At 40.5% G+C, this 21,683-nt stretch overlaps 1 protein-coding gene across 1 annotated transcript in view; it reads right to left on the bottom strand.

Annotated features, from left to right (window-relative positions):
- Nucleotides 1–21,683, bottom strand: part of stard13b (StAR related lipid transfer domain containing 13b) — an 80,938-nt gene that overhangs the window by 53,507 nt on the left and 5,748 nt on the right. The window contains exons 3-4 of the mRNA XM_010796043.1: nt 7,915–8,058; nt 6,607–6,753 (exon numbers count right to left, since the gene is read on the bottom strand). Coding sequence (XP_010794345.1) covers nt 6,607–6,753; nt 7,915–8,058 — 291 coding nt within the window. The remainder of the gene's footprint in view (nt 1–6,606; nt 6,754–7,914; nt 8,059–21,683) is intronic.

Below are 21,683 nucleotides of genomic sequence, written 5' to 3'. Positions count from 1 at the left end.
GGTTGGTGCAGACTCGCCAGAATCTGTATTTACTTTAGTTCATCCAGTTTGTGTTTATTTTCTGGCAATCTTTTGAGGCATAGTACGCTTATTTTAACAGTGTCACAGTGCATGCTTGTTGGGTACGTTGTACAAGACAGTAGTCAACTTAAACGTCCTCATTTGTAACCTGCTCCATCACCATGCTCACCCTCCCTGTGTCTTATCTTCTGCCACACACACCCAATCAGCCAAACCCTAGCTAATACACTCCCTGTGTTTGCAAAATATTAAAACCGGCGCTTACTAATGTTTACATGTGTGTTTTGAAGCCCTCTTTTTCGACACATAGACGCACCACAAATAAACGACACATCCGCCCATGTCTCGCATTGCATCAATTAGAAGAAAAACCACGAGCTTGCCGGCTGTGTCGCTGCTTAGCCAGCTAACAATAGCACGACTACTCTTTGGCCTAGTGCTTCGTCAAGCCCGCTCCACTCAGACATTAGCTTAGCTTCCAAGTCGCTACTGGGCAGTCGCTTCGGACTCTGTGCAAGGCATGACATCCCTTTAAGTTTTTTTAAAGCTAAATTAACGAAACTTAAACATTGTCCAACATGAAACATCTGCTTGTTTAATCGCTAAAAAGGAGCTGGCTTGTTGTTAGACATCACGTGTGTACTCCACGTGTTCCCCGAGAGAAAGGCATGGGCGATACTAGCTAGCTAGCTAGCCACTTAGCAGGCTAATTGCGTCGGATTCGTGCAAAGTCAGAGACCAGTTAATATTTGAGGTGGTCCTATGTGAGACATTTTGTGTGTTTCGTGGGTAATATCCCTGTTGTCACGTATTGTCTCTGTTGTCAGCGGAAAACCGGCTCCTGTCTGGTTGTCCACCCAGCTAGCCACCGTGAGCTTGGATGCTAACAAGCAGGTTTATGAGAGTCATCATGCCTTATGCTTGAGCTCACTAATCTGGGCTTCACAAATACAACATTATGTGTTTTCATTAAAATAAAAATAAACAGCACATGAAATGTTTTACATTAGAGGTGGATTGCCAAAATTAGGGTAATTATAATCTATTGTGTCGAGGGATTATTGGTATTATACAAGCTCAGCTCTGGCAAGGCAACGTGGTGTTTCCTCTCACAGCACGGTGTGAGCTTTTTCATGGCCAGTGTCAGCTTTGGAGTCAGGTAATAGCGATTCTGACCCTGGCCTGTCAGCAAATTGTTTTGTCTTTTTGTTTGCCAGTTGGTTTGTTTGCTCGCTTTTACTGATGTAGAATTTAGGGTACAGCCTGTACCCTGAATCTGGACCAGTCTGTGAGGTTGGGTGGCTTGTGCTTGAAAAGCTGTCACATCAGCAAGTATACCTGGCCTCCTGCCAGATAACCCAGCACTTTGTGTATGTAGCATTCAAAGAACTAAATTGGTTGGATGCTAATTGTAGGCTGCATTGTTGACTGTTTTGAGAGCTGTTTCTTTTCTTGTTCATGTGATACTAAACCATGCCTACTTAGAAGTTATCATGGGTTTATGGTTATGGTTTGTAAGCATTACAATAAAGGTTGTGTCCTTGTTATTATTATTTTGTAGAGTAGATGTAAAAGGTAAAGACGTGTAATTATCAGGCGGAAATTGATCTGGTGTAGATTGAACGTCTATTGTTTGAAAGATGGCTTCCACAGATAAATTATTTTCCTAGAATGTTTCGTTTTGGTCAAAATTAAGGAGATTCATATTTTGAACAGGTAAATTGCTCCCTAATCTGTCATGTGTACTCGGTGTGTCCTTGAACAAGTCCCTGAACTCCTGCCTGGATAAGAACACCAGCTGAAAGGCTGAAAACGTATTTCCATGGCCCAGGCAGCTTGTGTAAGGATCACAGTAGAAGTCATCCTAAATGGATTTGGACTAGATTGCAGGCCAGTTGTATTTCTCATCTTAACTAAGAGGTGAGGTACTAGCTCCTTTTGTACATTTGAGTGTCACTTAGGTCTGATTGAGCTTTGGCAAACTTTCAAGGCTCTTCGATGTCCAGCAAGCCTGAGAGTTGGTTAGCCCATATAATAATGATAATTGGCTGCAGTGAGGGAGCTTAATGTACATCAAGTATTCAAGAAGTACAATGTACAGACTCAATACTGCCGTTAGCCCTGCTCGCCCAGCAACTGCTACAGTTTATGTTTGAAGTGTGGGCAGTTGCGGATTTTGTCATGCACACTATTGTCACTATTTGCTACAAAATTACATAAGCTATTTCGTGATTAGTTCAAGCGTACACACACGGGAGATCTTCTTGCCTCAAACCCTTGAACTATGTCACACCCAAAGTTTAAACTATTTAAAGAGCATCTTGCAGGTTTTTATTTTTTCTACATTTATGCTTAAACTTGCTTGAAAATTACGATTAAAAAAGTGAATGCAGGATTTGATATGTTTTACGAGACATAAGGGCAGGAATTCAGAGGGAAAGGAGCAATTTTGAGCTCTGCTCTTAAAAACGGCTTTTTTTAAAGGTCATACGTCAAACGCGTCATATTACATCACACATGGGGACACATCTCCGCTCTCTGACCTCGGGTATAGTGGAGTTACGTTGAGAAGAGCGGTTGTGTTTTAAGGAGCTGGCATTTTTCGGTAGTTTTACATTGTATTTCACCATTTGTAATCATGGTGCAGTATTGTGTTTGTGCAGGTTGCACAAATACCAGCCTGTCAGGACATCGAGTCCACAGTAAAAAGGACCGGAGCTAGCGTTCGTTCCTGGGTGCGTTNCTTCGAGATCATTAAGTCCAGAGTGTGCCCCTTATTGTGCGTGGGCTCCGTCACATGCTGAGTCAGTCCATAGTTATCAAGAACACAAAACAGTTCTTTAGCCCCTCTGTCCTGGGGGTTGTCAACATGGATATTCAAATCACCAACAATGACTAGACGGTCAAAGTCAATACACACTATAGACGGCAGTTCAGTAAAGTCATCAAAAAAGCTTGCAAAGTATTTGGGTGGTCTATAGATATTTAGGAACAGAGCTCGAGAGGAGCATTTCAGCTGAAGGGTCACATATTCAAAAGAAGCAAAGTTCCCATAAGATGTCTCCCTGCATTGAAGGGAATCATTGAACAAAATAGCAACTCCACCCCCTTTCTTATGCATTCTTTCCTGACTCATAAAACTAAAGTTGGGAGGGGTTGATTCAATAAGAACAGCTGCACTGTTATTTTGTTCAATCCAAGTTTCTGTTAAAAACATAAAATTAAGATTGTGCTCAGTGATAAAATCATTGATTAAAAATGATTTTCCTGCCAAAGACCTGACATTTAATAAAGCTAGTTTAAGTTCGTTAAACACACTATCAGTCAGGTTTTTTGTAACAAACTTTGGCTGACATGGAATCACTGCTAAATTTGATAAACTCACACAAACGTTTGAGCGCTTCCTGTATCTAAGATGATTCACTGCTCTTAATCTATTACCTATCAACACAGATATCGGCAAAGCTACAGGCAGGCAGGGCCTTGGCATGTCCTGGAAAAAGTTGAAAGTGCCATACGCCCTTGAGCCTGGACCCAGCAAATATCAGTTTGCAGCGTTTGCAGTTTGCAGGAGGGCAGGGTGAGGTCTCCACTGTAGGAAGGGGGGTTTGGAAATCTGCTTCCATCTTCCTTGTAGTGTTTTGGTTTGGATGATTGTGGTAGGCATGGTGATGAAGCCGGGGGAGATGGTGCGCATCTCTGCTTCGGTGATTTTGGTGGGCGTCGTTGAGGGGCGGGGGTAAAGGACATTCTGCCAACCCTGCGTATCGCCTTCATGCGGTCATTGAACTCCAGGGGGGAGGGCGAGGGTGAAAGGGTGAGCGGAGAGTAGAGAGAGCTGGGGGATGAAGAGAGTATCCTCAAAGGCGTTGACAGGGGGGGGTGACGGGCAGTGGAGACTCCTCCATTTGTGTCATAGGTTTCCCATAATCAGAACATTCCTCAGGCGGGTGCAGTGATACTTCTTCAAGGTTTTCTGCGCAATGTGTTGTGTCTTTCTCCTGTTTTGATTCCTCTTGCCGCTTGTCCTTGGCAGAGGGAACAGATTGATGACGCAGGCAGTTGAATATGTTAGAGATAAACAATTTCACTCCTGACTTGTTCAGGCAAACTCCATTTGCCTTATAAAGATGTCTGCGGTCCCAGAAAAAGTTAAAATTGTCAATAAAATGGACAGAATGGTCAGTACAGGCAGTTGAAAGCCAGGTGTTCAGTGCAAACAGTCTGCTGAATCTCTCCACTCCTCTTCTGACTGGCGGTAGAGGGCCACTGATGAACACCTCTGCATTTAGAGAGGTGACAGTTTCCAACAAACATTTAAAGTATTTTTTTAGCATTTCTGACTGTTGTTTCACAACATCATTTGTTCCAATGTGCAGTACCACATTCTTCAATGTCGGATGTTCAGCCCCAATATGCAGGATCTTCTCAGCCAAGTCAGAGACCATAGTACTTTGGTGTTGTTCTTACTACTAGTGTTGTCACGATACCAACATTTTGGTTTCGATACCGATACCAAGTCAAGAATTGCGATTCCGATTCTTTTTCGATACCACACCAGAACCATAACCATCACACAAACTTTTAAACAATGAGAACAATAAACAAAATAAATGACAATAATTCGTATTAAATAAAATTAAGCATCATCTCAAGCAACTTTTTTGTTTTATAAAATATAATTTTTTTTATATTTTATTAACATGTACATGTCATGTAACAGTAATATAAATAATTATTGACAAAATGTATATTGCAGATGTTAGCCACATTGGTAAATTAGCTAAAAAGATAGCCATATTAGACAGTTATCATTGCCATTAATTGCCTCGTCAAACTACGAAAACGTTCGTTTGTCACAAAATAAATTACACTTGTTTGACTTAGATTTGAGGGCATGGGCTTGAGCATGATGTAATTATGTTATCTATCACATTCGCTAACCTGTCTGTCTTTAAATAGCTCTGGATGCCGGTCGGCGGGTGCTTAGCCAAGTTTGATGTGTTGGCTCCCTTGGTTTGCAGGGATCTAAAACATTTCTCACAGACAGGCCTCGTGGTGTCCGTAGGCTTGCCCTCACTGTCAGAGATATAGCTCAAATACTTCCAAATTTCGCTTCTGGCGTCTTTTTTGTCAACAAGCCGAGGCGCAGCGGCAGTTGCACTCACACTTGCAGCCATGCTTCTCGTTTAGTTTTCTCACATGCTCTGGCAGCTAGCGCGTGCACGAGAGAGGGGAGGGACTTAGAACGTGCTTGAGAGGGGCGGGACTGCAGGCACAGCTGCAGTGCAGGGAGTGGAAGCAGAGCGCTGAACACACACGGCTCTTATTAAAACGGCGCTTTCTCACCGGAGTACTTCCCCCCGTCATTCTTAAAGTACCGATATTAATGAAACGGAGGAATCGTAACGTTTTTAACGGCAGGGTATACCTTTCAAGTATCGGTACACCCATTGCAGTCTTCAAAGCATTATGGATTTAGTATAACAAAAACAAAACCTTATGTGACCAAATTCTTATTGAAGAAGTGAGATTGGAAAGTGTAACAGATTGGGGCTGAATCACTACAGTTACTGTATAAGCAGCTTGTTCGCCAACACATTGCCGCAGAGAGCCATTATGAAAGCATAAAGCACAAGCTGAAAGGCTCTGAATTTAAACCCGCCCTGCATTCTGCAAATCTCTCAGTTGTCTGTTTCTCCTGGGGCAGCTGAATAGGGACATTTTTATACTTTGTCCGGCACAAGTGAGTCCTGCTTGTTGAAGAATGGCTTAGCTGACCTTATGCCCAATGCAAACCTCAAATATTTACAGATGTAGAGGAAAGAGCATCTGCACAAAAGAACCTGCCAGAAATTCTCCTGACGGGTGGTGGACTTATCTTTTCAACGCTATCCACTTAAGCAATTCTGTGATTTTTGTCTTCCTCTGTCAACACAGGGATCAAGACATAGACGTCTGATATGTGATTGTGAAATGTAGGAGGGTGATTTCATTCATAAGGGAAATTAATAATAAAGTGTAGATAAGTATTTTCTAAATGGAGAAATGATTCTTCTGTCATTGATGCAGTCATCTCGTTTTTTAACCTCAGTTTTAAAAAAAAAAAAAAAAAATCATAATACAGGTCTATAAATACCTACATTAAACATAAACTAAAACTGTTGATCAAAACAGGTCAAACTGAGTTTCATTTGATTATTTTAAGAAAAAATCATCTAGGAGTAAACATTTTTAGATAGTGCTAATTTAGGAAGGACACAAAGTGAACATTTTCCATCGACGGACAGACAAGAACTTTGAAATGGCTGGGATAAATACTTTGTGCTTCGCAGGAAGTCAACAGGTCATGGCAGTCACCCAAAAAACGCTAAAGCCAGATTTGAGTATAAGAAAGAAAAAGAAAACATGTGCAACCAGTTTTGAAGTTAGACACAAAGGAATTTAAGGTTCACATCCTTAAAGACGATAACCGGACAACAGAACTGCTTGTATAAACTTGGCATGTTCTGTCCTACAGACTACCTGCACTTTACGATTTATTTTGGACGCTTGCAGGAAGCTGCTTTACTCAGAGGAACTTACCGTCTTCTTGGTGGACGCTCTTGTTGCTATCAAGGCGCTGCGAGGAGCAGAAGACCTGCAGTGGCTTGGACATTCCCCTCTGTCTGGTCTTTGCAGAAGTTGGTCGTTCAGGGCTTGGTTTAACGTGGACTTTGAGACAGCACCCCACTGCAACAACATCACAACAACAATCAGGACAGGGTCCGTCTCTGTCCCGCTGAACGGACCGGGACAGGATGGTCTCAACGGTGGCCAGGGGAAAAGAAAACAAGAGGCTGAGGTCAACTGCTGGGGAAGTGAAATCTCCACTCTCAATTCAGCTCTGCAGCGGCACACAAAGGAGCCTGTATGTGCGGATCTTCTTTTGAGAGGACAGAGATTATGACCTTGTCAAATATCCCAGTAAAGATGTCTTGTCTCGCCCAGTCGCCTGTCATTAGTTAAAGCAAGTAATGGTGAATGCCTGGGATGGTTATGCAGATGCCTGGGAGGCATGTGAGCCTCTCTCAACCATTCCTAATGGACCAAATCATACAAACTCCCTTCAATACAATAGCTCCTCTGTGCGGTACATACATATGGACCCCGAAAGACCACTTTTGTTCCCAAATGCTAACTCTAGTGGGATATTTCATGAAACATGCCACTATGAGAAGAGCCCCTTTTAGAAACAGAGTTGCACGGTCCCAGTCGCAACCTCAAAAGCACAATAGCTGTCTGTTCCGACCGCACCATTCTGACCCGGCTAAAGCACTGTACGCTCCAGTATCACATCTAAAGGCTGCGGACCTACATCATAAAACAGACTCAAGTCAGAAGGTCCCTATGAGATGGTCTTGACAAAGCCTATAGTGTTGCAGAGAGACTGTATCTCAAAAGTCACAGACACAGTAACGACTCACTAGAGATCTACACACTGACTCCCCTTTCACATACTGGGTTTATGGCTCGCCGCTGGTTGATTTGACAAAATCTAAACCTAATGTGGAACACTTTACAAAAAAATCAGCAGGACATCAATTCTGATGAACACCTGTTGCTTACAGGTCCGAATAATGCATCAGGATTTTCTCACCACAGAGTAAAGAGAATTGATTTAGCGAAGTTTACAAGCATGACCAAGTATGCAGCATACGCTTCACAGGAATGTGTACAGTACCAACCGTGACAGTGGACATACCATAAGGTACTGCAGTGAAATCCACATGCTGTTTTATATTGCTGCCTATACATACTGTTCATTCTGAGTTTATATCAAAGTATAAGGGACACAATTCTTGTCATACCCTTGGAAGGTATTGTGATGCCTGGGTGTGAACACACTCTCACCTGTTTCTTGCGGGTGGTGCAGGGTGTGTCGGAGGGGGAGGAGTTGGCACTCAGAGCCTCCTCTATGTCTAGATTAAGCTGGTCCAGTTTCCTCATCAGCTGGCTCATTGACTCCGACCAGGGAGACTTGACCTGTGGAGACTCCTGTGGGATATCAGAGAGCCATGTTTGAGTGAAGACAAGCTACTGCCGCTATGGATTCAGGATTTTTGAGTCACAGAAGGTTCAATTTAGAGGATTAATAAAAAAAAAATGATTATCTCATTTAATACAAATGTTTTAAGTAGCCAAGCTAAACACTCACCACTTTCAGGCATTCATTTGAGATTAATGTCAAGTTGAGTCACTGACACTTCATCAAACTTGCTTGGTATCTTAATGATACGCTTCAGCTAAACTTAATCAAAATCAGGAATTAATTTCTCCATCTTACTTTTAGACTCGCAGTAAAAGTAATTGAATTCAGTTGGAAAATCGGGTTCATTAGTTAGTCCAGTAATTACCTGTCACCCTTGCCAGACTTATTTAACACATGAGAGCTTCCCAGTAAGGTGAGAGCATGTGTTGATTTAACACACTGCCCTAAACTCAAGAAGAGTTATAGGCAAAGTCAAAAAAGTATCTTGTAAATTGCAGTGAGCTTCACTGCTGCCACACATGGAAATGTGATCTCCTCTGCCGTGTCTCAGGGTGAAAGTGCAAAAGAGGAGGGCTGCAGACATGTGTGCCATACAGAGCATGATGGAATTCCCTGCACGGGCTTCCACTGCTCCCCAGACACACTGTGTGTATAAATAGACCGTCCTCACACAGACAGGAGCAGTGTCTGAGGATCGGGAGGTCCAGCCTCGTAAATCAGCAGGAAACACCTCGGTCACCAAAGCGTAAATTAACATTGTTAGACCTGGAGAGGGTCACCGGCTGCATGCTCTTCGACAGCATCAGCGTGGAAACTTTTCAAGAATATCAACTAAATTACAGAAACGTTTTAAAGGGTGGGTTTTCAGCAGAATATCTCTTGTGTCAAGTTTTTGACACAGTAACATCAAGTATTTTTTAGGAAACCTCTCCTTGAATGTGGTTGCTGCAATAAGTCTGGTGGGATGGATGCCAGTAATGTGGATCAACTGAGAAATGTGGCCAATAGTTTGCTTTACTTTGAGTTCCCCAGTTTAGCATTGCATTGCAGTCCATCAGCATATAATACATGGTTATATATAATCAATCAATGAAGACATCATTTTTAGATAATATCATATAATATTTTTTTGTATTAGAGCTGTATTCCACTTTATTGTGTTTCATTAGCTGTTTGTACACCAGCCTGCAGCACTGGAGCTCACTTGTGTATCTGTTTACAATGACATTTCAGGGTCTTATAAACCAGTTTTAAAATGTTTACAGTATATACTCCATATCAATTCTAAAAAGAGAAACTGAAGGATACTCAATGTGAACGAAAGGAGAACTCAATGTGTTTAGATTATCAGGGTTATAAATTAGTAGATAGAATCAGTATCTTTGTCTCCAAAATACATTTTGTTTTAAAAGCCAAAATCTAAAATATGACAGTCCTCAACAAAAGGAATCCAGCAGAGTAAATGATTCAACATGCTGGGAAAATCCCAAAGATCATTTGAATTATTTTGGTTGAAAACAAGTGTGAGATTACAGCATGTGATAACCCCAACTCCAGACGTACACTATCAATATTCCTTTAATGTGGATGGCCCTTTACACGGCCAGTTAAAATTCCTTTCCTGGAATTCAAACCAAATACTGTGACGAACCGGCCATGTCTAAATCAAGTCATTATTCCATTTATAACATCAAGCCCCGCAATGCACAATCATTTAATTGAAGGGGTTTGTCAATAAATGTTCTGATAGGAAGCCACAATGTCCTGTATAGGGATTGGTTCCTGTCTGAAGGGCTTTGATAGACTTTTAAAAACAAGTATGACAGTTGTTTTCACATTTGTATTGGATTCACTGGGAGCTAAATAAAAGCTGGAGAAAGTTCAGTCCAAATGACGAAAGGCCAACCTTATCACATTTTGGATATTTGTTAAAATACTATTCACTAAGAAATTGATAGTTTGGTTACTCACATCTTTGTTAATGTCATAATTGAACATATGTCAGTTATATTACGTTCTACTGTTGTCAGAATGAATATCATTCATCATGAAGCAATACATCAGAATTGGAATGACAAAAGTAGACGTTGATAAAAAACTATTATATGTGGTATTACACCTAAATTGTGAAGAATTAAGGGACCAGACGGTCCATTCCTCTGCTGTCCACTCTGAGTCAGCTGACTGACCCGGCACTGGGAGAAAGTCTTTTTTCCCACTCAATCCCTCAGGAATGACCTAAATCTTGCCAATCCCCTGTTGACCTCTAAGACCTGAAGGGTCACCTGGGGTCACTGAAAGGAAAAAGTAAAGCCTCTCTTCTCTGCTATGCCTGCAATGCACCGTGCTGACCAGGGAATATAAGAACGGTTTGACATGGGATCAGTATGTTTAGACAGCTCAATCCTCTGTCGGCTCAACAAATAAAAGCCCTTCACACACTTTTTCAAAAGACTGACCAGTTACTAAATTGGTTATATCGACCAAACAGTTACCCCTGTGATAGGAGAGACAAGAATAATGTATATTAACCGTTACTAAAGTGTTCCTCTCTATGTGAGCCTTAGACTTCTTCCAAGAAATAAACACTGATTCCCGGAAAATCCTCCCTCACAATTTATAGTTTCCGTTTCCATATTTCTAAGATATTCTTCAGCGAGCATCTGAGTGTCATCACAGATTAAACACCAGGCTTCTATTATTCTATTTATGGAATCAGAGACATACAAATTGTCAGCTGAGGGGACATTTGTGAGATTTTAAGACTTCCTTCTATTTGGTAATTACATTTGGTTATGTGAATCAAAAAAAGACTAAGAGTACTGTTATTAAATGAAAATGTGTGTTAACTTAGAAAAACAACTGTGTGTCAAGTGTGACAAAATGATGGTTATATGGTTAGTTATAACAAATTGATCAGGAACAGTTAACATCCATGGCTGTACTTCCTCTTAATTATCCTAAGATCAGTGTAACCCAGACTTGTTCTTAATACCTAAGCAGCTAAATTAAAATGAATGAGAAGCATGTGCAAATAAAACACTGAGTTCTGAACAAATCCTTATGTGCACACCCAAGGGTGTAACTTTGGTTTGAGAAGTGGGGGGGACACAAAACAGGGGGTCCTCCGCAATGAAACATTGTTCTCGATTTAATTCCATTTCTTGCCTTTCTACAAATATATATTAGGGACTATGGTGTTAACTAATCCAAGAAAAATGTGTAGTGTGTATAATGAGTGTGCAAACTTATCTATCCATGAACCTGTTTTATTTGTGATGACCTCACATCCTATAGGGGGGTCCGGGGGCATGCACCCCCGGTAAGATTTGTTTCTTTAAATTGAAGTTAAAGGCATCAATCTGGTGCAGAAAATTAAGAGATTTATGGATACAGCTCTCTCAACACTCATATGAAACAGAACTGTATATCAATACTCCAAAAACCATTAGAATATGCTCACAACCAATAACACATCATTGATATACTCCTCTCTCCTATCTTTATCTTACCTAGTCTGCATTATTTATTTTTATTTATGCATATTTTACTAAATCACTTCCCTTTTTCAAACTGTGTTTTAATTTTTTACCTGGACATTGAATTACTTTTTAACTTATTCTGACAAACTATATTAAATAAGATGGAAATATTTGTTTAGACCACCGGTTTTGAGACCCACTGAGATAACTTAGACTAAAGTTTACAATATAATCACTCAGCGAGTCCTTTACCTCCCTGAGCTGCTGACGTTATCTTCAGCCTCTCAGTCCGACAGGGAGAGTATCTCCCTTCTCCCTTAACTGTTGAAACAGCTTAAATCTACGACGCTAGCATCCAGATGCTAACAACAACCCCCGTAACTCTCTTCTCTCTCTCTGGTCTCTCCCTGTCTGTCTCTGTCTCTGTCTCTCTCTCTCTTCCCTGTCTCACACAAAATGCGCTCCTGCCACACCACGCACACACACAGACGCTCCTCCGTGACGATGACGCCTTGCGTAAAAAAAATATGGGGGGGACACAAGGGGGATTTTGAAAAAGTGGGGGGGACATGTCCCCCCTGTCCCCAAATGGAAATTACGCCACATGTGGGTGCACATTCCTCCAAATAAGAGCAAGACAGAGGCGGACCAAACTGTTCCAGTGTGAGCCTATGGACATAATGATTTGTATCTGAAGAAGATGTCGAATCCAGCCTTTACTGATGATAAGAACCATGAAATTGGACCTTTATCAGAAAAGTAACTTTTGTGCCTAAAACATGTGTTTTAACTCTTTAGATGAAGAGCTAAAAAGCTGATACGATGTGAAGGCAATTCTTGATATTCTGGGCTAAAAGACGAAAACAGACAAACACAAATGCAAGAAACAAGATGCCCATTCTGGCTCAAGGCAGATGATGAGGACACATTCATACTGTCTCTTTTCAGTGGACATCCCCGCGCAAGGTGCTGTTCAGGAATGTGGGCAACTTCTACTTAGAATTTCAAACTTCCAGAGAGGGCTTGACGCTCAAGTGAGACACTACCCTGACTTCATCTCTTGGTGCCGTTCCCCTCGATTCCCACGGCGGGCGGGCCCGCAATTGTGTAAAGTCCTGCACACGCAATGGACGACTGAGACGTGGTATGAGTCAACTAACTATACACTGTCATTAATGTTATTTCTGGGGACAACAACTTGGAGCTGACTATAACTTATCAGACAAATTGGCCACATTTTGGAGCCCAACACATGCTTTTGACATGGAATGAGGAGTATAAGTTGTGTGGAGCTACCTGGCTCGGTAGAGTCTGCGCCACCCACAGACGAGTGGCCGGAGGTCACCATGGGAGTCTCCTCCTGAAGCAGCCCGGTCAGGCCGAAAGGGCAATGGCGTCCTGGCTGCTTCGGAGGAATTAATTAGTACAGTTGCGTATCCTGCGATGGAAAACAAAAACTGACATAGCCAGCCATGTCTGTGGTGAGTGGAAGGGAGTAGGTATGAAAGGAATTGTGTATTCGTTTTAGGGGCAATTTAGTCACAGCGTGAGCTAAACGATGCAAGCAGGGTGGGTCTTGAGATGAACCTCAGGGGAGCAACTCTATGGCCTTACGAGTGCCCTCCTCATGGTTATTGTTACACAAACTGCAACTGTGACGCTACTCGAACCTGACCTCCCTCCACCAGGAGTCCCATCAAGACTTTTGTATAAATAAAGATACTGCCACTACCATGATAAATGGGTTGTCTTATGCTGTCATATTTTGTCTTTTTTTTATACCAAAAAGGATATTTAACAAACTGTTGTTTTAGACATGAATCGTCTTTTTTTAGAAGACGTTACATTCAAGATTAAGTGTCTGAATGTTGCTGTCAATTTAGTTTTTTCTGGCTGTATTTTGTTAATCTGAATAAGTATTGTTGTGGGTATGTGATCAGATTTGATCTTCTTGCATCTATATGGCAGTGTGATGTAATATATAGATATGACACAAGGATGCCTTGTGTTCACGCTGCATTCAATGGTATTATTTGTGTTCTTGCTTGTGAATGAAGTGAAGCCCTTCCTATAGATAGCCCACATCTCCGCCCACCGTATATGGAGTTGACAGCATGAGAGGACTTGACCTGCCCTCCTTGGATCATATTAAAAAACAGGCTCCCTGGATTCCCTGCGTTCTTCCACTCTTCTCCCAAAACACTCATTCGGGCAAGAGTGTCATTCTACATAAAGCAGGCATTACCTCAACTCTTTTCGACAAAAGACCACGCGCCGCTAATCTCGGCTTTCCATGTCACTCCTGCCCCGTTTATTTTAGTAGAATGACCCCAGTGATGTGTATTGAAATATGTTCCATCGAAAACAGGTTCCTAAAGGCTTCACAGTATATTGTAGGACATGCTATACACAGAGGCTAGTAAAAATGCAATTAAAAACGCAGCGATGAGGGGGTTACAGGATGGTTATAACCAAGGTCAGGGAAAAGGTCTGAAATGTGCCTTGACTTGTTGGAAGACAGAAGACAGAGGTGCTCATTAATAGAAGCTACTTCATTGCAATAGTCCTTGCTTTGGCTCTGTCCAAAANTCTCTCTCTCTCTCTCTCTCTCTCTCTCTCTGTCTCTCTCTCTGTCTCTGTCTCTCTCTCTCTGTCTCTCTCTCTCACAAAATGCGCTCGTGCCACGCACACACAGACGCTGCTCCGTGAAGATGACCCCTTGCGTAAAAAATAATAATAAACCAATTTGAAAAGTGGGGGGGACACAAACGGGATTTTGAAAAGTGGGGGGACACAAACGGGATTTTGAAAAGTGGGGGCGACATGTCCCCCCTGTCCCCAGTGGAAATTACACCCATGGTTATCGCTCCTGTTTCTCCACCTCCTCTATCCTTTTCCCCTCTTCTCCTCTCTTGTGATTTATTTGTTGAAGGCTATGTGTGTCATCCCTCTGTTTAAACAGTTTGCTCTTCAAAATTCAGTAACATCCAACACATGTGTTCCCACAAGACTTCTCTATAAAGTACACCATAGACTCTGTAGCTCATAGTATAGATGCCCTAGGCTCTGGGGAGAGAGCAAGTCACTTCTAATCCTCTCTGTTTGCCTTGAAAGATTCCTATATAGGGGAGGCACGATGGAGTTGCCAAAGCTTTAAGTCAATAATTGGAAGACAGGAAAAAATATGACAAAGGGAAATAGAAAGGCGTTGTGGAATTTTATGACAATGAAATTCTTTGTAGTTGACCTTCAATCATTCACTGTAATGATCAAAATGTCCACTCATTCTGTAAGGTATCAATCATTAGATCTTTATGCTCACACTTTCTTCAATGTAATGGTGACTTCTTTAAGTAACCTGACAGAATGAAAGTGGGCAGATGAATAAAAGGGTAGGGTTGTGTTAGAGGAGTGTGGTGGTAGGGCACGTGTCACCAGAAATAGCTGATGGTGTCACTGTTGGAGAAAAGCCCGTAGCAACAGAGCGGTAGAGGGCGGCTGTGATGAAGTCGCTATAAATGTGTCCTTAGGTGGGTTCCATTTATTGTCATGTATTTATAATATATATTTAAAAATATACTCTTTCATACTTTTTCCTTCCCACCACAATAAATAAATGCTTGAAATTTGTATTTATATAGATTCAGAGTAAAATGTGTTACTTTTATAACAGCAGTTAGTCATGTTATTCATCTCAACCTTTAACACATGATTAAGAAATGATAGCTTCTTCAAATAATTATGATAATTATATGTTGTTCTTTAGTTGCAATGTATGTTCATATGGATCACACATAATGCAACAAAAGCAGGTTTGAAAGCCTTTATTGGACCCTTTTTCTAGTTAATTACTGACTTTAAAATAATATGAATAGGTCATAAATAAATAATAACTTAAAAAGTGTAAGTCAAATATTTAATTAAGTTCTGTAATTAGCTTTTGGTGGCTGAGAAGGCAGAACCAGCACATTTTTGATCCGTAGTCTAATTGATGTTCATAATCTGTGACAACAATATTAAAAGATCAGAGCAGCATGAAGTGTAAACTACTATGCAATATATGTAATAGGTACTGTTTGTGTAAATAAACTGCAACGATGTAGCCAACATTTATTAATTTACCATGTTGCTGGTTTTTAAGTGTAACATTTAATAAATTCAAATTACATTTAAAACATTGGCAGCAGTTTTTACAACTCGATTGCTCTGTTAATAATAGCATTTTACAAGTACAGTACATAACCTCTGAAAATGATGGGATGAGTACCAGATTCGCAGTGGAGCAATTTAGGCAAATATTATACTCACAGCTCAAAATTCTCAATTATATGATATGATATACATGAACAATTTAACTACACCATTATGACATTAGCCTGATTGTATTTTTAGAGAAACTTACTCTACTATAAACTGAACTAGTTTTTTCGCTATTGCATTCAAACTATAGTATATATATATATATATATATATATATATATTGTAATACACGTTGTTTGAAAATTGTCCAAAGTATTAGGAATTGTGGCTGTCAAATCAAAGTATTCTAATATAATTATCCGTATCTCATTGATCAAACCAAACTGTGTATGATTTTTTGTTTCCCCCCACCCCCATCCCAAGTTTCCTACTCTTTCTGCCCTTCTGCACACATCTGTCTCCCTGCCGGCATGTGAGAAACTGAGTTGGAAGTGCAAATTATCCTCTCAGCATGCCCTTACCCTTGTAGCCCTGTTTTGATGCTGCTGTCCTCCCTCCTCTCTGACTCGTTTCCCTTCCTTCTCCTTTCCTCCCTCTTCCGCTGTCTAATTCCATACTTCAAAGTGTCGTGGACAGGTTAGGTCTTTATCATAACCAGCATTTAATCTGCTATGGAAAAAAACATTGTACACAATCGAGGGGCCCTAATTGATTTATACAATGTAATTACTCCATTCTCGATCGTCTCATAAACGACAAACCTGGTCCCAGAGCCACTAATTGGAAGGGAACAGGATTTGCGGCTAATATAATTCATTATTTCCAAATTAGAGACAGAGAAGTTGTCAGAATATAATGATCAGGCAAATTACCGCAGTTGTTTTCTGCTGTTGGGCCTCTTGTTTTGTTAGGAAAAGAAAACATAGTGTGGACCACACTATGTTTGCCTTCTCAAGTGCCGTAATGCTGCAGTCCCCTGGTCCCTGCTCTTTAGGCATGATTGCACGGATATGGCTCTTCCTTTTTTCAATTTATTTTGGAAGTTACTTCTGAACACTTGATTGACTCTTTGTAAAACCATTTATTGCATATGCTTAATAAAATCATGGTTTAATCCCCTTTTACGAAAAGGTTAACAAATATTGGTATAGTGTTCTGAATTTTTACAATCAGAGCTACGCTGGGTTATAAAGACTTTAGATACATTTGGACCTTCTATTTTTTTTTTTGGGGTAAATATGAAAATATTCAATTATTTAGAAATTCTAAATTCACAGTGTCTAAACCGAACCCAAGATTCAGTGTGTTGGGTTGTTTGGAAAATTCATTTTTATGTCATTCGAATCCATTGCAGGCGCTGTTGCACTGTTATTTTCGTTGTTAGCCCAAAACAAACTCAACTGCCTTACAGTTACATCTTTGATAATGTTTTGATTGAGTTACCCCTGTGGCAGAAAATAACTTCGAAATGACTCTTTACTGGAAAGTCTCATTTGGTAATTGAGGTTTAGTGTAGATTTAATGTGACATTTATAAGAATGTCATCAAGGATTATATTACTTGGCTAAATGAGTCAAGCAGTTTAATAACATAACACTTGCAGACATGAAGCCCCAGACAAGTGGAAAAACCTAGACACAGAAACATGTTATACTTGAGGCGTCCTTGAACAAGGCGCATAACCACCAACTGTTACAGCAAGATCCTCAACAGCAGAGGTTGTGTTAAAACCGTGTGAGAATCAAGGTAACAGCATGACAGTAATCTTGTTGCACAATAGTAGCAGTCAAAGGAGGACAGTTGTAATTTCTGTAAAGAGTGCATATTCGAAGATGGATCTCGCTCTCTCTGTGTGTTTGTGTGTGTGTGTGACGGAGAAAACCATAATGTGATGCCTGATGTTGGGGCTATTAGAACAAACAGCCATGGGGGTGTGGCTGTCAACACTAATTAGTGCTGCAGTCACCGTCGCCACTCCAATAATTACTGCCATGGTAAACCCACCAGCGCCACTACACTCAGCATGCAGCTACCTGAGATAGCATTAGCCCAGTCACTCGGGCCTGTCAATTAGCGTGAGTCACAACAGATTTATTTGGCGTGAATCTCCTTTTTTAATGTCCTGGAGAGACGGCCTATTTCGCAGAAGTATGGGGTCATCGGATGTCTTGATGTTCTTTCATTTTCCTGTCAACTTCAATTAAATTGCACGTTGGTTGGTGTGCTGTGATGTTTCTCAATGAGTTAAAAAATGAATTAGGGAAATGGCAGTACAGGAGATAACCCTTATGGTAACAATGGCCTCGACATATTTCATCCACATGTCTTTCACAAAGTAATTGTTATGAATGTTCTGTGTTCTTTTTCACACAGATTTCATAGTGCTTGGATTATATTAATATGAGTGTTATTGTACTGCAGATTTCTCTAAAAACTTGAAGAAACCAAGGAGAAAAATCAGCCAGTAGGAACACTTTATTTATTCATTTTTAATACATCTTTTTTTTTTTTTATTAATATACAAAGAGCCTTCCTTCTCATAAAGTGAGGCAAATGTCTTCTGGTTCAAATGTCCTGCCTAACATAATATGTATGGGTTTTTTTGTATTGTTGCACAAAGCAGGAGGCAGCATTTGACTGGCAAAGCTGTGTGGGGCTTGTTTACCCAGTTATTGTTTTGAAAGGCATGTACGGAGCACATTTCGTTTTTTTTTATTTGACATTTCTAATATGCATGTTCTCCATTGTTATGGAATAATTGGTTGGCTGTAATGTGCTGGGTGCTGGGTGCTCTAGCTGCAGCGCACCATGAATACCAAAGTGGCATTCCCAGCATGAATAGGCATGCAGACATTGTGTCGCTGTCAGGCACTAAACATTTTAAGAAAAGCAAAAAATACATAACAAAAGACTATCATTAGACTGGGATAATAGGTCAAATGTGATTTGGACCAGTCCAAGGGTACGTTGAGTTCCTGCTGTAATATTTTACACATTTGTTATTGTAGCTTTTTGATGTATGATAAAACATGGTTAATCTACTACGTTTTTTTTTCCTGAACATTGGCCTCTGTAGCCACAAGTGAGTGGTAATTTAATGAAAGTGGCAAAATGAATTTCTCTGCATTTCCCAAGACTATCTCCACAGCTGTCTGTGTCAGCATCTGTACTGAAATATCATCAAGGCTTTAGGCTTCCAGACAAAGAGTTATTGAAATAAAACCAAACACAAATACTTGGGCTGTAGCTGGGGAAAATGGGTGCACTGAATCAAGGATGGATATTTCAGCTTAAATTCAACTTTTCATTTTTTCCTGAGGAAGAGTGTTTTCTTTTTCAGGCAAAATGTTACATAGGCTGCCTTTCAATTTGCCTAGATGTACCATGACATTGGGAGCAAGACAGAGAAAGAGAGTAAGAGTGAGAGAAAGTGAGATGGAAAGTACTCAGGGTGAAACGTGGGCCAGCTGGAAGAGGAGAACCAAGGAGAGGTCGATCCAGGGTCGGTGAAGGCCCGGCGGCCATGGATCCTTCTCTAGGAGGACAGACACTGATAAGGCCCAGGTAGCTCATACAGTGCTGAGGTTTAAGAGGGCACCAAGATAACAGCCTGCTGATAGGACCAAGCAACGCAGCTGGACTGCAGATAAGAGGCAAGGACTTGTTGCCCTCAACAGAAACAAGACTTCTAATTTGGGCAGGACTTGCGCTGGCATTTCGCCGTGTCAGCATCCCTGTTTCTAATGTATTCTTTGAGGTAAAATCCCATAAACCAGTAGGCTGATTTATTATTACCCTATTGATTCTGTTACATTTTGTTTGACATCCAAATGAAATTTGATTAAAAAAAAAGTATTGGCTTCATGCTGTTAATATTTCTACTGAATATCACAATATTCCATTTCCTAAAGCATTAGTCTGTCAGAATTAATTTTTTTCATATGCTAGCAAGTATACATTTATTTATATGTATGTGCTGCCACCTATGTTGGTGTTTATTTGGAAGTTTTGCATTCCTTCTAACAGTGACCCAGTGTGAATCATTTAAAGGATTGGGAATTGAAGATTAAACTTTTTTTGTTAGCTTACAAAAAGTCTTGAATTGTCCTCCAAAAGACCATATCAGTCAAATCCTGGTTTGTTCAGGGCAAATATTAATTGTATTATTCATGACACAGCAGTGTGTGGTGTACACTTGCACCCAGAGGCGTGATGAACCTGAGCTGTGCTCTTTTACCTTTCTGTTTTATTGCGCAGCAGCAGAAACACAGAAGTCAGACCTCCAAATGGAGCCCCAAGGACAAAAGACATTAGGTAGGAAATGTTTCATTTCGGAAAGAAGTGCATTCATTCTTTGATCTCTTCTGTTTAGCATTCATCTCACTCTGCGTGCTCCTCCTACAGGCTGTGCTCGCGTTGTTTGAAGTTAACCCAGGCTACGGACCGTCTTGTTAGCTTAATAGTTTGGATATGTAACCTAGGAGTGATTTATCGTCGGCCGCTGGAACAGCCTCCCCACGTCTCGCAGCTAATGTTGTTTTATTTATTTAAGTGGAGCACATTCAACTCAGTCAACACTCAACTTGTAGTCCGATTGGAGTCACTGCACATGTCTTACACAGTAGGGGCTATTTACAATGTGCGATAAACATCTGTTTCAGTGTCAGTTAAATAAGCATAGATTTACACAATAGATTAAATACAAATATGAAATAGTCCAATTAGCACATTCTAAAAATGAATGTATTTTAAATGATTTGTTAACAAATCCCAGGCTCAAATATTTGTTTCTGAATAAAGGATTTTATTACAAGCAGAAGACCATGTGGTTAGTCTGGGAAGCTTTCCGTGAGCATGTGAAATTGGTGGTGGTTATTATTACTGTATATAAAAATACATATGTGCGTGCGTCTCATGTACATGTCAGTATAGCTGAGAACATTATGTATTTACGACAGATGAATAATGTACTATAAAGAATAGTTTTACAGGACTAGTTACATCTGCTCTATAATTTACAATCAGAACAGGTGTTTAGGGAGGCCAGTCACGCAATGGGCAAATCTTAGCTCAACGCTGTGCCATTAAGTCTGAAAACTTCTCATAGGACCAAAGTCGACTCTCCAGTTCCACTTTAACCACTCGTGCTGTGGTAGGAAATTATTAAACTTTCCAATTTAACTTCCTTTAAGGTTCATCTGATACCACTGATGTTTGAGACCAGTATCTGGTATTTTTTTACATGATAGTCATCTTCATAAAGTATAATGGGTGGTAATTAGTACATTCTGTTAAAGACATTTATTGGTGATGATGAAGTGCTGAGACAGTGATTTTATATCTACTATAACAGAAAACGTGTTCAACCTTTTAATGTCCTAATGATAAAGAGCTGTTGTTTGTATCTGTGTTTTGATACAGACACATAGGCCTACTGTATAATAATAATGAATTGTATATATATTATTTATATAATTATAATAATAAGTAGTATAAGAACACAGCCTTCCCTTTTATTCATTATGCACATCTGCTGATAAACTGCATTTGCTTATTACATTTCTCCCATATCCCCTTTTCTAACTGAAATCCTCCAAATTCCATCCCTTCATCCTGACATACATTTGCACACACACACACACACACACACACACACACACACACACACACACACACACACACACACACACACACACACACACACACACACACAGTGGTGCTGTGTTGTGTTGTGTGTGTGTGTGTGTGCGTTGCGTGCTGTGTTGTGTGTGTGTGTGTGTGTGTGTGTGAGTGTGTTTATTATAGGGTGCAGACGGATACTATTTGTGTACGTCCACATGGTTTTGTGAGTGAGAAGGTAGCACAAACAGACACAAAGAGTTAGTGCTACTAACTACCTACTGAAGGACGGTGAGGAGACCTAATCTCCTGTCTACCTCTCAACTTAC

This window comes from Notothenia coriiceps, unplaced genomic scaffold (genome assembly GCF_000735185.1).
Source record: "Notothenia coriiceps isolate Sejong01 unplaced genomic scaffold, NC01 NC01_scaffold00037250, whole genome shotgun sequence".
Lineage (NCBI taxonomy): Eukaryota > Metazoa > Chordata > Actinopteri > Perciformes > Nototheniidae > Notothenia > Notothenia coriiceps.
The sequence above is the reverse complement of the archived record's forward strand: the minus strand, read 5'-3'. Positions and strand labels throughout refer to the sequence as shown.